Source organism: Manis javanica, chromosome 7, assembly GCF_040802235.1.
Source record: "Manis javanica isolate MJ-LG chromosome 7, MJ_LKY, whole genome shotgun sequence".
NCBI lineage: Eukaryota > Metazoa > Chordata > Mammalia > Pholidota > Manidae > Manis > Manis javanica.
This window is the reverse complement of record NC_133162.1, coordinates 49,502,137-49,515,589: the sequence shown is the minus strand read 5'-3', so window position 1 is coordinate 49,515,589 and position 13,453 is coordinate 49,502,137. Positions and strand designations below refer to the sequence as shown.

The 13,453-nt window shown below is 43.4% G+C and overlaps 1 protein-coding gene across 6 annotated transcripts in view; it reads right to left on the bottom strand.

Moving 5' to 3' along the window:
- CTNNA3 (catenin alpha 3) overlaps nucleotides 1-13,453 on the bottom strand; it is a 1,703,691-nt gene that overhangs the window by 351,896 nt on the left and 1,338,342 nt on the right. For all 6 annotated transcript variants that reach the window (XM_073240982.1, XM_073240983.1, XM_073240981.1 and 3 more), the window contains one exon: nucleotides 3,856-4,007. In XM_073240982.1, the coding sequence (XP_073097083.1) occupies nucleotides 3,856-4,007 (152 nt within the window). The remainder of the gene's footprint in view (nucleotides 1-3,855; nucleotides 4,008-13,453) is intronic.

Genomic DNA, 13,453 nt, shown 5'->3' with positions numbered 1-13,453 from the left:
AACCATAATGAGGTATCACCTCACACCAGTAAGGATGGCTGCCATCCAAAAGACAAACAACAACAAATGTTGGCGAGGCTGTGGAGAAAGGGGAACCATCCTACACTGCAGGTGTGAATGTAAATTAGTTCAACCATTGTGGAAAGCAGTATGGAGGTACATGAAAATGCTCAAAACAGACCTACCATTTGACCCAGGAATTCCACTCCTAGGAATTTACCCTAAGAATGCAGCAATCAAGTATGAGAAAGACAGATGCACCCCTATGTTTATCGCAGCATTATTTATAATAGCCAAGAATTGGAAGCAACCTAAATGTCCACTGGTAGGTGAATGGATAAAGAAGATGTGGTACATATACACAATGGAATACTACTTAGCCATAAGAAGAGGGTAAATCCTACCATTTGCAGCAACATGGATGGAGCTGGAGATTATTATGCTCAGTGAAATACCAAATGATTTCACTCATCTGAGGAGTATAAGAACAAAGGGAAAACTGAAGGAACGAAACAGCAGCGGAATTACAGAACCCAAAAATGGACTAACAGGTACCAAAGGGAAAGGAACTGCGGAGGATGGGTGGGCAGGGAGGGATACGGGGGGGAAGAAGAAAGGGGGTATTAAGATTAGCATGCATGGGGGGAGGAAGAAAGGGGAGCGAGGGTTGTACAACACAGGAGGACAAGTAGTGACTCTACAACATTTTGCTATGCTGATGGACAGTGACCGTAATGTGGTTTTTAGGGGGGACCTGGTATAGGGGAGAGCATAGTAAACATAGTATTCTTCATGTAAGTGTAGATTAAGGATTAAACAAAAAAAAGAAAGAAAGATAGAAAAGGGGGATTACTCCTTGATAGGATAAAACTATTGGTAAATCAAAGATCAACGCATGCTTTAAATATCCTTAATGTTGATCACTTAAAGGGTGTCAGATGATCGGCTATGGAGGTACTCTTTTCTGATAATATTCCTTTCTCTTAATAAAAAAAAAAAAGAAAAAAAAAGCAGTTTCTGTGTGCTGACCTCCTGAATTCTACACAGTGGCATAGAGGGCATGTCAAAGTGTGGGCAAAGGGTCTGTTTGTTTCTATGCAGAATATCAAGGCCTAGCTTTTCTACCCAGAAAATGAACTAAGATACAATACGAGGAGGAGCTTCCAGCATCAGCACTCTCTGGAGGACTTGTGCTGGGGGACGATCATCAAAAAGCCTCCACAGGGATCCGGGCGATGCTGCGATTGTGGCTGCGTCCATCCCACCATTTCCTGGACTTGCCATTGGAATGAGGAGGGAGATGCCTAGGCTGGCATGTGCACACAGTGAGACAACGAATTTGACTGGATCTGTACTGTTGGAACTCAACCGGGAGTTGGGAGGGGTGCAAGGTGTAGCGCTCCAAAATCTTACGACTATAGACTATCTATGGTTAAAAGAACATATGGGATGTGAACAGATCCCAGAAATGGGTTGCTTTAATTTGTCTGATTTCTCTCAGACTGTTCAAGAACTTGTTCATTATGCTTCAGAAGATAGGAGACTGTTGGGAATTAGGCTTGTGGTTGATTAATGATTGTGCATTGAGTCTCCTATACAGAATTTTATTGTTGTTAACAACCATTTGATCAATAAATATGAGAGATGCCCTCTCAAATAAATAAATAAATAAATAAATAAATAAGAAGAAGTCAAACGATTATGATGTTTAAGAGAGCAAAATAATAGGCTAATAGCACCTGGCTATATTAATAGCAATAACTTAAAAACAAGTCTTCCACTTTATTTGACAATGGGCAGGCCATAGTCAAACTAATTAGAGAATGTTTATGATAGTCTCATTTGCAAAGTTTTTGGAAAAGTTGAGGACTAGCAAAGATCACAAAAAAAATTAATTATTCCTATGAGGAAAAGGTAGAAGAAATTAAAGCATTTACCTTGAAAAAGAGACAACTACAGGGAAAAATTACTCTTCCCTAAGGCTACTGATAATTATAATAAGTTGTTCTCCTGCCTCACAGAGGACTGATGGATATGAGGGATATATAAAAATAATGGCAAGATAATATGATTTACTATAGGTAAACCATTTTGATAATAAGGAAATTTTTAAACAGTGGAACAGCTAAACAGGAAAGATTATGAGACTTTTATTCACCCTTATATAGCTTTTGCTGGAAAGAATGCATTTCCTACCCTGACTTCCTTTGCTATTTCACTGGATTATCTTCTCAAATAGCCACTGAGGGATACTGGAGATGTACAGGTTTCACTCTGGTAAGGCTATTTGAATTGCAGTACATGTGTCTTCTTGACACTTTCTGTGTTTTTCTCCTGGTTCTACCTTTCCTTCCAGCTTTGGGTTATTAGAAGTCCACTAGTGCACAGAGATGAGGTTTAAATACCTTTGTCAGAGAAAAAATATTTGATAAATGTACTTTGCAGCTCAGACATAGAATTGGTAATGTGCCGCAGTTCCCTCTCACATATGAACAATTACCTCAGGTTGCTTGCCAATAAATATCCTGAGATTTTTCTCTCATGTGCATAACTGGCTTGCTTTCAGATTTTGCTAAACTCTGCAGTGCTAGATCCTGTAGCTTGACATCTCCAGCTTTTCTCTTACAATTTCTTCATAAACATCTATCAGCCTTGCCAGGCTCTTCTACCTTCATTGGACTGTTCCCCTCACAAAGTCTCCAGAAGTCCATTTTTATGGACTTCTCAGGGAGACTAACAGTGACATTCAGGCCTCCCAGATGATACTGGCCCCACCCATTTCTCCTTGGCACTTTAAGCTCCATTTTATAGTTCTGCTAACAGTTAAATCCAGAGCTTGACTGGCTGAGACAGTAGGCTCTGAAATCAGCTGAGGGATAGTTTTTAACAGACAATGAGTAGGTGGATAAATTGGATTCTGTTCACCTCAGGTGAGATATTTCTAACTTGTATCCTAAATACCCCCCAGAGTTCCCCAGTAGGGTCAAACCACATTACCTGCATTGACCCATGATTACACCTTGTTGGTTTCCTATCCCTCCTTGCCTCACTTTCTCTATCTCATTTTTCCTAAATAGAATAATGATAACATAAATCCTTACCTCAGGGACTGCCTCCTGGTGAACTCATCCTAAGATAAGGTATCTCCTATCTTTACATGTGCCTATTTCAAAGAACCTCCACAGTTTTCTTTTTTAATAACATTTTTAAAAAGGTTCCATCCACATTAACATTTGAGTAAAAACAAGTAATCCTGATCTCTGTATTTTCATTGTGCTCACAACAAACAGCTCAATTACAACTTGGGGAATGGCATATAGTCCTTCATATAGATAATTTCCAGATTAGGACAGTGTCAGTGTTTGTTCTCCCTGGGAGTTTCAAGTGAAATTTCTTACAGAACATTCTCTAATTTTATGATACATAGACATGATCCTCTATGAGAGAGTCTGACCATAGACATGCCTCGTTTTATACACATTCTCCCATCAATTTCAGTACAGTGATGAGAAAGATCCTTCCCTTTCTGTTCAAAAAAGAAAGCAAATTATTTTTCTTGGCTCCTAATCATGCTATATGACACCTCAATGAATTCTGCATGCAAGGAATCCTATCATTTGTACACATATGGCAGTTAAATGTGCTAATTTATGTAAGTTATAAGCAAATACATAAGTAAAAATGTTGTTTGTGACAGTAGGTTTAACTTTGGGGACACATATGAATTTCTAAAGTTCTAACGGGTTTCAGCATTGACATTAAGGCATAGAAATAAAACATTTCTTGTAATCATTCCAGGCATTCCAGGTGGTGAGGAGTGCTGCAAAAATCCAATGGAAGGTAAAGCAGACTTACCCGAATCATCATGACCGAACATCTTATATCATGTATTGTATCATAGATCTTCTTTGAGATGTCCACAAATTGGTTATCATCAAACACTTCCAAAGAGCTTTTACTTAAGGCTTCCAAAGCAACATTCACTTGTGTTACAAACTCAGGAATTGCTGTTTAAATAAATAAGAAGGGGAGACAATTGTCATGTTTGTATTTACAGATTTCTGGAATTTCCAGAAAATGGAGAATCATATTTTTAAACAAATATTTGACTAATAGAATTTCGATTACTTTTTTGATGTAGAGAGAAACACTTTTGGCAGGATTATTTTGGATCTCTGTAAAGTAAAGGGAATTGAACACAACACCGGACATTTTCATAGAAATGTTTAAAAGATTATCTTTCTCCTCTATGTCATTTTTGCTTTACCAATAATTTCTCATCCTATCCAACATAGGTCCCAAGAAATTACAAAAAAGAATTGGTATGTTAATTGAAATTGTAAACACAAAGATATTAAGGAAAGAAAGCACATGTGTTGCTTAAGAGATGAAGATTGAATTAAAAATAATAATTCTATTATAGAAATGATAAAAATACTGTAAACTTTCTTTTGGTAAGATATTTTCCCTACCATCAAAAAGATTAATACCAGGGGGCATGGTCCAAGATGGCAGGGTAGGAAGACCCTGAAATCACCTCCTCCCACAGACACAACTATGTATGAAATAATTTATGCTGAAAAAGAACTGAAAGCTAGCTAAACAGCTCCCTCCAATTGAAAAAAAACTCATTTATAATTACATAAAAATGAGTAAATATGCAGAAATAAATTAACCAAAGAGGTAAAAGACCTCTATATTGAGAATACAAGATATTCATGAAAAAAAATTGAAGAAAACTGATCACAGATACAAAGAATCAATATTGTTAAAATGTCCATATTACCTAGAGCTACATACAGATTTGATGCAATCCCTATCAAAATTCCAATGATATTTTTCACAGAATTATAACAAATAATTCTAAAATTTGTATGCAACTACAAAATGTCTTCAGTAGCCATAGAAATTTAAGAAAGAAGAACAAAGCTAGCAGTATTATTTTCCTTATTTCAAACTATACTACAATGCTACAGTCATAAAAACAGTATGGAATTCTCATAAAAACAAACACATCAATCAGTGAAACAGAATGGAGCCCATAAACCCAGACATATATGGTCTATTAATTGATAACAAGGGTGCTAAGAATATACAGGGTGCAGAAGACCATCTCTTCAGTGAGTGGTGTTGGGATAACTGGACAGCTGCACCCAAAAGAATGAAATTAGACACTATTTTATACCATACACAAAAATTAACTCAAAATGGATCAAATATGTAGCATATAATGTAGCATATAAAACCCTAAAACAACTAGAAAGAAACATAGGTAGTATGTTCCTTGACATTACTTTCAGCCTCGAATTTTTTCCTTGGGATAATGATTCTAAAAGCAAAAATAAACAAGTGGGACTACATCAAACTAAAAAGTTTCTGCAAAGCAACAGAAATCATTAACAAAATGAAAAGGCAGCTTAATTAATGGGGATAATATTTGCAAATCATATATCTGATAAGGGGTTAATCTAAAATATACAAATAATTCAAAACACTCAATAGCAAAAAGAACCAAACAATATAATTAAAAAATTGGCAGAGAGTATAAATAGACATTTCCAAAGATAAAAAGATGCCTAACAAGTACATGAAAAGATGTGCAACATCAACAATTATCAGGGAAGTGCAAATCAAAACTACAATAAGGTATCACTTCATGCCTCAGAATGACTACCAAGTGTTGGTGAAGACAAGGAGAAAAGGAAACACCTGTACACTGTTGGTGGAAATTTGAATTGGTACACCCACCATGGAAGGCAGTATGGAGATTCCTAAAAAAATAAACACAGAAATATCATACAAATTAGTAATTCCACTTCTGGAATTTACACAGAGAAAAAAAATCTTCCATATGACACAGCATTTCCTTTCTGAGAATTTATTTGAAGAAAATATAATCCTAATACAAAATATATCAGAGGTGAAGGGGGCTGGGTATGGTGATGTTGATAACTAGATCTATTTTGGTGATCACTTGTGGTGTATAGAAATATCAAATTATTATGTTATAAACCTGAAATTATGTAATGTTTTGCACCAAAAAGTAGAAGAGAAGGGAATACTTCATGAAAGGAAAGGAGCGACACACAGCAGCAATTCACCGGAGAATTCCGCTTTATTAGGGAAAGGTGCTGGGTTATATAGGAAGGGGCATGAGCTGATTGAGGTGTCACTTCTTTGGGGTTGGTGGCTATTGGCTAGGTGCTGGGATTAGGGGGGTGAGTTCGCCATCTTATGGGTGGGGGCCCTTCATTCCCCCCTTTCTCCTCTATGGGGTTGTGGACGTTGCTTTCTCTCTGACTGTTTCCTGCTGAACGGGGGCGGAGAAGGGATTGAGGGCTTGAGGACTGGGAGGAAAGGATTGATAGGACTCCCCACAGTAAGGACGAGTAGATGTGGACTTCTTCAGGTTGGAAATCAATGAAGGTTCCCTGTAACCATAGGTCGAGGACTTGTTGATTCCAATGGTGGTGCCAAGAGGATATGGGTGCCAGAAGCTAGGCATCTGTGGCTTGTTTCTAGGAACAGTTTCCAGTGGAGAGAGGGGTCCATCTCAGCATGTGGTGAGGAGGTTACATGAGGGTGAGGGATCTTCTGTGGCTAAATGATGGTAGTTCCTGAGTAAAAGTTGGTTGAAAGTTTGATTAGAGATTTTTCTGACTTGGGATTTTGATGAACTTTATTATACAGGGTAAGAAGAGACAGGTGAGAAGAGTGATTATTATGGGGCCTGCAATGGGCCAGAGCCAGGTAAGGAGAGGGTTTGTTAGTATTGAAGAGAATGGGTTGGAATTGGAAGCAGAATGGAGGCTGGAGGCAAGGTCGGTGAGTTTGGTAATGTCAGTTTCTACAATGCCGGATTCACTGATGTAATAGCAGCACTCTTTCCGGAGGAAGACGCAGGTGCCACCCTTTTCAGCTGTAAGCAGATCTAAGGCCGGCTGGTTTTGAAGGGTGACCTTAGCTAGCGAAGTGACCTGTCTTTGGAGAGAGGCTAGGGAATCGGCAGTGGATGTCAGGGCTCTCTCAAGTTTGGCGTTGAGATCTCTAATTGCCCATAGAGAGTGACCCAAGGCTCCCCCAGAAAATCCTGCCTCAATGACTGAGGTGGTCAAAGAGATACCGACCATGATGGGAAGGAAAGCAGCCCTTTTTGTGTGCAAGGGCAAGGGAGGTTGGAGCTCAAGGAATTCTGCCATGCTGTAAAGTGTAAGCTGTGGGATTAGGGTGATGAGAATGCAGGGTGTGCTGGAGTTGGGAGGCAGTGAGTTGAAAAGACTGCCATTACACTAAAAGAAGTGTCCCGGTTGCATAAAAGTCTTAGAGCCAGAGGTTGGGGTGTAGATAGAGAGGCAGTGAAGTGCACTGGAGGGGGGTGGAGTTGGGCCTACACAGTGGTGGATGGTGAGATTATCTGCGTATTCTGGTTCCCATAGGGGTATGTCTGCCAGGGGGCAGAGGGGTTGTCCTTCTGCATGGAAGGAGTAGTTGGAAATATTAAGGGGCATGGCAACCAGCAGTGGGTGCTGTAGTGATGCACACAAGAAACAATTGGCGGTGTTGAGGGTGTGGTTGAGAAAGATGGTGGTGTCTTGAATGAGCTGTAACCAAGAGTAGGAGAAATTGGAAGAGGGGTGGGGATAAGAAGATGAAGAGGCGCTGTCAAGAGTTTGGATAATGACTTTTTCGGAATGTCTGCTATCTGATGCAACTTGAGAGATCTGGGAATGAGAGGGAACATACTTTCGAGAGATATGATGGGTACCATGGGGATCGAGGACCCCCCATAGTAAACAGAGGCTGTGACTCCGGCAGCCCATCGAGAGTTCCAGGGATCTGGGATTGATAAGGAGAATGAGCTTTTGGGATATTTCATGAAACGGTTGGAGGAGTAATACTGTGGGTACCGGGAGTTACCCATGTAGTGAATGGTGCAAGACCAGTAGGGACATCCCCTGTAGGTGTCTGGCCATCGCCTGCAATAGGCTTGTTTTTGGTCATAGAGGAAGCAGAGGTAGGGAGAATAAGGGTAGCTGCTAGTGAACACTTTGGTGGAGGGAGGAAAGTGGAGCTATAAAGGCTCAGAGCAGCCTTTCAGAGGGCAGTCTGATGTGACAATGAGGGCAGTAACTTTTGTTTGATGCTGTGTGTAAGTCTCTCCAACTTTGAATCACTATACAAAGGCTGGGGTGGCGGGGAAGACAATAGGAATGAGGAAAAAAAGCGAGAGAGCAGTAAAGGAGGAAAAAGTCATGATTCGGGTATGGATGGCAAAGGGGGTGAATGGGAGATGCAGAGTTTCAAGGGGTGATTTGGTTAAGTAGGGTTTTGTCTTCAGGAGAGAGAAAAAAAGGATTGTAAAAAATGAATCAAGGATTGGGGGCTGGGATGGAACAGATCGTGTAAGAAGCTGAAGAGAGACTCTTTGACCTGGGAACAGAGGGTGTCTTGTGATAAGGCTAAAACCGCCAGGGCAGACGGGTTGTTGTCTGGTGTGTCTTCTAACAGGGCAACCGACCGGGCTACTCTGTCGGCTTTGTTGTTACCTCTTGCAATGGGGGAGTCATCCTTTCGATGTGATTTGCAGTGGACTATGCCTAGTCGGTGTGGGAGTTGTGAAGCCTCTAGAAGTTTAGTAATTAAGGCTGAATTAGTTATGGAATTTCCTTTTGTGGTGAGGAGGCCTCATTCTTTCCATACTGCCACATGAGACAAGAGAATGTGGAATACGTACTTGGAGTCAGTGTACAGTGTGAGAGATGTGTCCCAGGCCAGAGTGCTAAGCTCTGGTGGCTGCAATGAGTTCGGCCTGTTGACTGGTTGTACCGGGGGTTAGGGCTCGTGCCTCAATGACATCTTCGAGGGAGACTACTGCATATCCTGCATAGTGGGTGCCCTCATGTTTAAAGGAGGACCCGTCAGTAAACCAGATCAGGTCGGAGTGTGAGAGGGCTCCTTCGGAGATCGTGGAGTGGCACGGAAGGAAGTTGTGAAGGGCTTCCAGGCAATCATGCGAGGGAGTATGAGGAGAGTAGGGTAGAGGACGAAGAGTGGCTGGATTCAGGGGCTGGCAGGGGAGGAAAGAAATGTCTGGATTTTGGAGGAAAGAGGACAGTAAGGTCAGGAGTCTGGAGGGAGGGAGAGTCTGTAAACTTTTGTAGGTTAAGAGATCTTTTAGGTGATGTGGGGACAGAATGGTAAGTGGCGCCCCAAATGTTAGTTTATGAGCTTCCTTCTGCAAGAGCTGTCCAGCGGCTAATGCCCATAGGCAGGGGGCCCATCCCCAAACTGTGGGGTCTAATTGCTTGGAGAGATAAGCTACTGGGGCAAAGGATGGGCCATAATATTGGCCTAGGACTCCTAGAGCTTGACTGGACCTCTCATGAATGTATAATGAGAAGGGCTTCAACAAATCAGGAAGATGGAGAGCTGGGGCTTCCACAAGGGCTTGACAGAGCTTAATGAAGGAGTGTCAGGGTGAGGATGATAATGGTTCTTCAGGGGGGCCCTTGCTGAGGTTGTATAGACAGGGAGAAGTCAGGGATCTACGCTCTAATATATCTAGCCAGGCCTAGAAAGGAAAGGATTTCTGTCTTGGTTTTGGGAATGGGCAGGTCAGAGAGGAGCCATTTTCTGTCTAAGGTAATGGACTTTCTTTGTTGAGATAGAAGGGATCTGAGGTAAGTGACAGGAGGGGAAGAGATTTGAGCTTTGACGGGGGATACTCGGTAACCTCTGGAAGCTAGAAGGTTAAGTAGGGAGGCAGTGTCAAGTTGAGACTGTTCCCACGAGGGACTGCAGAGTAGAAGATCGTCCACGTATTGTAATAAGGTGGACTCGGAGTGATCATGATGAAACTGTTTGAGGTCCTGAGCTAGACCTGTCCAAAAATATGGGTACTATCTTGGAAGCCTTGTGGCAAAACTGTCCAAGTGAGTTATTCAGAATGTCTTGTGTATGGGTCCATCCAGGTGAAGGTGAAAAAATCTTGGGAGGAGGGGTCTAGAGGGATAGAAAAAATGCATCCTTGAGATCTAGGACTGAGAAGTGGGATGCCGAGGCAGGGATCTGCAATTAAAGGGTGTACGGATTTGGAACTAAGGGATGGATAGGGACAATGGCCATGTTGATGAGGCGAAGGTCTTGGACAAGGCGGAAAGATCCATTGTTGTTTTTTTTTTTTTAACAGCTAATATGGGAGCATTAAATGGGGAGTGAGTGGGTCTGAGGTAATTTTTGTTTAAGAGATCTTGATGATGGGTTGGAGGCCTATGAGGGCTGAAGTGGTTAGAGGGCATTGGGCCTGACAGATATACTGAGAGGGGTCACGTAATTTGATAGAGGCAGGAGGACATAGAGCCATGGAGGGGCTTGTAATGTCCCAAACTTTGGGATTTACAGGGTGTATGAGGGTGGAACCAGAGCTTTCATTGGGTAGAGGGGGGTCGTCGGCTATGATGGCCATCAGAAAGGGAGTACTAGGGGCTGTGGGAGTGGATATAGTTATGGAAACGTGGAGGAGAGAAAGGATGTCCCGTCCTAGTAAAGGGATGGGACACTGGGGCATAACCAGGAAGGAGTGGGAGAAAGGTATGGGATTGTCTTGGATTGTGCATAAAAGGGTGGGGGGGGGTTTAATGGGAAAATCTGTTTACCTCCTACCCCAACTATAGGAGTAATGGCTGGTGTGGTAGGGCCCCGGTATTCTTGCAAGACTGAGAAGGTGGCTCCTGTATCCAGGAGGAAGGAGATGGGGCGACTGTCTTCTATTAAAGTAACACTGGGCTCCTGTTTGGTGATGGAAATGGTCGGGCAAGAAGCCCCCGGGCCCTGTCAATCTTCTTCTGCCAGCTCCACTACGGCGGGCTTAGGATGGGGGTTGTTCGTCCAGCCTCCCCTTTGGGTGGCTTGGCAATCAGACCCCCAGTGGCCCTTTTTGTGGCATTTGGGGCATGGAGTGGTAGGAGATCTGGGGGAGGGGCACGCCCTTGACGAATGTCATTCTTGTCTGCACTTGAAACAAGCTCCTGGGGGGAGGGCTTGTTTGTAGAGGGGCGCCCAGGTTGTGGTTTTATCAGCTGGGCCAACATTTGGAAATTTGCCTGATTAGCCTTTTGTTTACGGCGTTCTTTCTCCTCCTACCGGTTATGGAAGACTTTAAAGGCCACTGTTAGGATCTCAGTCTGTGGGGTAGCGGGGCCCTGTTCTAACTTTTTGAGTTTAGCTTCAATGTCAGGGTAGCTTTGAGCTAGGAAGTATGTAATAAGGACATGTCTTCCGTCAGGCGTTTCTGGGTCCAGGCTGATATACTGTAATAGGGCTTGAGTGAGTCTGTCTAAGCTATGGCCTGGAGGGGGGCGATAATTTTGGGAGGCCCTCGGGACTGAGTCTGAGGGAGACTGAAGGGTTCTGGCTCAGTCTGTGAGGGAGAAACAGGTGATGAGGGCTAAGACAGAGGAGGCCCCAGGGATGTAGTTAAAGGGGGGCTGAAATGCTCAGGCTCAATCTGTGGGGGAGGGGCAGGTGAGGGGGATGAAGTCGGATGAGGTGAGATGGGGGAGGAGATGGTGGGGGGGAAGGGAGAAGGGCTGTTGTAGGAGAAGAAGGGGAATGGAGTGAATGGGAGGCTTCTGCAGGAGAGACGGCTTGCAGGCTAGGAGAACTTGGGGGGAGGCGGGGGGGGAGGAGGCGGTGGCGGCGAGGTAGGCGGGAGGAGGAGGTGGAAAGCTTCGATATAGGGAATCTCCTTCCATTTTTTCAGGCGCTGGCAGTAGTTAAAGAGATTGCGAGTGATGTTAGGATCAAGAGTTCCCCCTGCGGGCCATTGGTTGTTATCATCTAGGGGGTATGTCAGCCAATCTTGGGAGCAGTATTTACAGAGAAGTTTTGGTTTTATATCAGGTGTCAGGGAGAGGGTGGCTAGATACTTGAGCAGGCATTCAAGAGGTGAACTTTCAGGGAGGGATGAGGAGGCTCCCATGGCTAAAGGACAGAGAAGGAGACAAACAGGGGAAGACAACGGAGATCCTCGGACTGGAGGCAGACTGCAAGGAGACAAAGGGCATCCCCGATGACCATTGGTGGTCTGCGGAAACTCGTGCACGAGTCTGAATTTCTTAGGAAGTGTGGGTCATCACCCAGACTTCCCTAAGAAGGCAGAGTGCCAGAGTCATGAGGTACCTAGTACTAGGAATTTTCGGTGGACGGAATGGATTTTGGCAGACGGAACAGAAGGAGGAGGGGGGGAAAAAGGGAGCGTTCTTATCCGCAAAGGAGTCACCTCATTTATGGCTGTTGGAGGAGGGGCCTGAGGGTTGGCTGCAGCCATGAAGGCCTGAGGCAGGGATTTATGGCTGTTGGAGGGGGGCCTGAGGGCCTGCCGCAGCTGTGGAGGCCTGAGGCGGGGAGAGTTCCCTCCTCGTCCCCGAGCATCAGGGCCTTGCTGGACGATCACGGTCAATGGCGCTGTGATAGCTCGGGGAAGAGTGGCCCGCTCTGGGGGAAAACTTACCCAAAGGCCAAAGAGGAGTGGTGAGTGTGAGGAGCCAGCACTGGAAAAAGAGGATGAGGGCAAGCCGCTGCTGGTGTCAGGGGGAAGATGGGGCTCAGTTGGGGTGTCCCTTCTCTGGGGTTTCGGCACCAATGAAAGGAAAGGAACGACACACAACAGCAATTCACTGGAGAATTCCGCTCTATTAGGGAAAGGTGCTGGGTTATATAGGAAGGGGCATGAGCTGATTGAGGTGTCATTTCTACAGGGCTGGTGGCTATTGGCTAGGTGCTGGGATTAGGGGGGGTGAGGGGTGAGTTTGCCATCTTATGGGTGGGGGTCCTTCACTTCCAAACTCATTCTATAAAGTTAGCATCACTCTAATACCAAAACCAGACAGACACATTTACAACTGCATCAAAAAGAATGAAATACCTAGGAATAAACCTAACCAAAGAGGTGAAAGACCTATACTCTTAAACTACAAGACACTCATGAGAGAAATTAAAGAAGAAACAAATAAATGGAAATCTATCCCATGCTCCTAGATAGGAAAATTAATACTATCAAAATGACCAACCAGTCCAAAGCAATTTACAGATTCAATGTAATTCCTATCAAAATACCAGTAGCATTTTTCAATGAACTAGAACAAATAGTTCTAAAATTCATATGGAACCACAAAATAACCAAATAGCTAAAGAAAACCTGAGAAAGAAGAACAATGGTGGTGGGGGATTATACTCTCTGACTTCAAGCTATACTACAAAACTATAGCTTGGTACTGGCACAAGAACAGATCCATAGGTTAATGGAATAGAATAGAGAGCCCAGATATAAACCCACACACATAAGGTCTAATAATATATGATAAAGGAGTCATAAATATACAGTGGGGGAAAAAACAGCCTGTTTAACAATTGGTGTTGGGAAAACTGGACAGCTACATGTAATGGAAAGAAC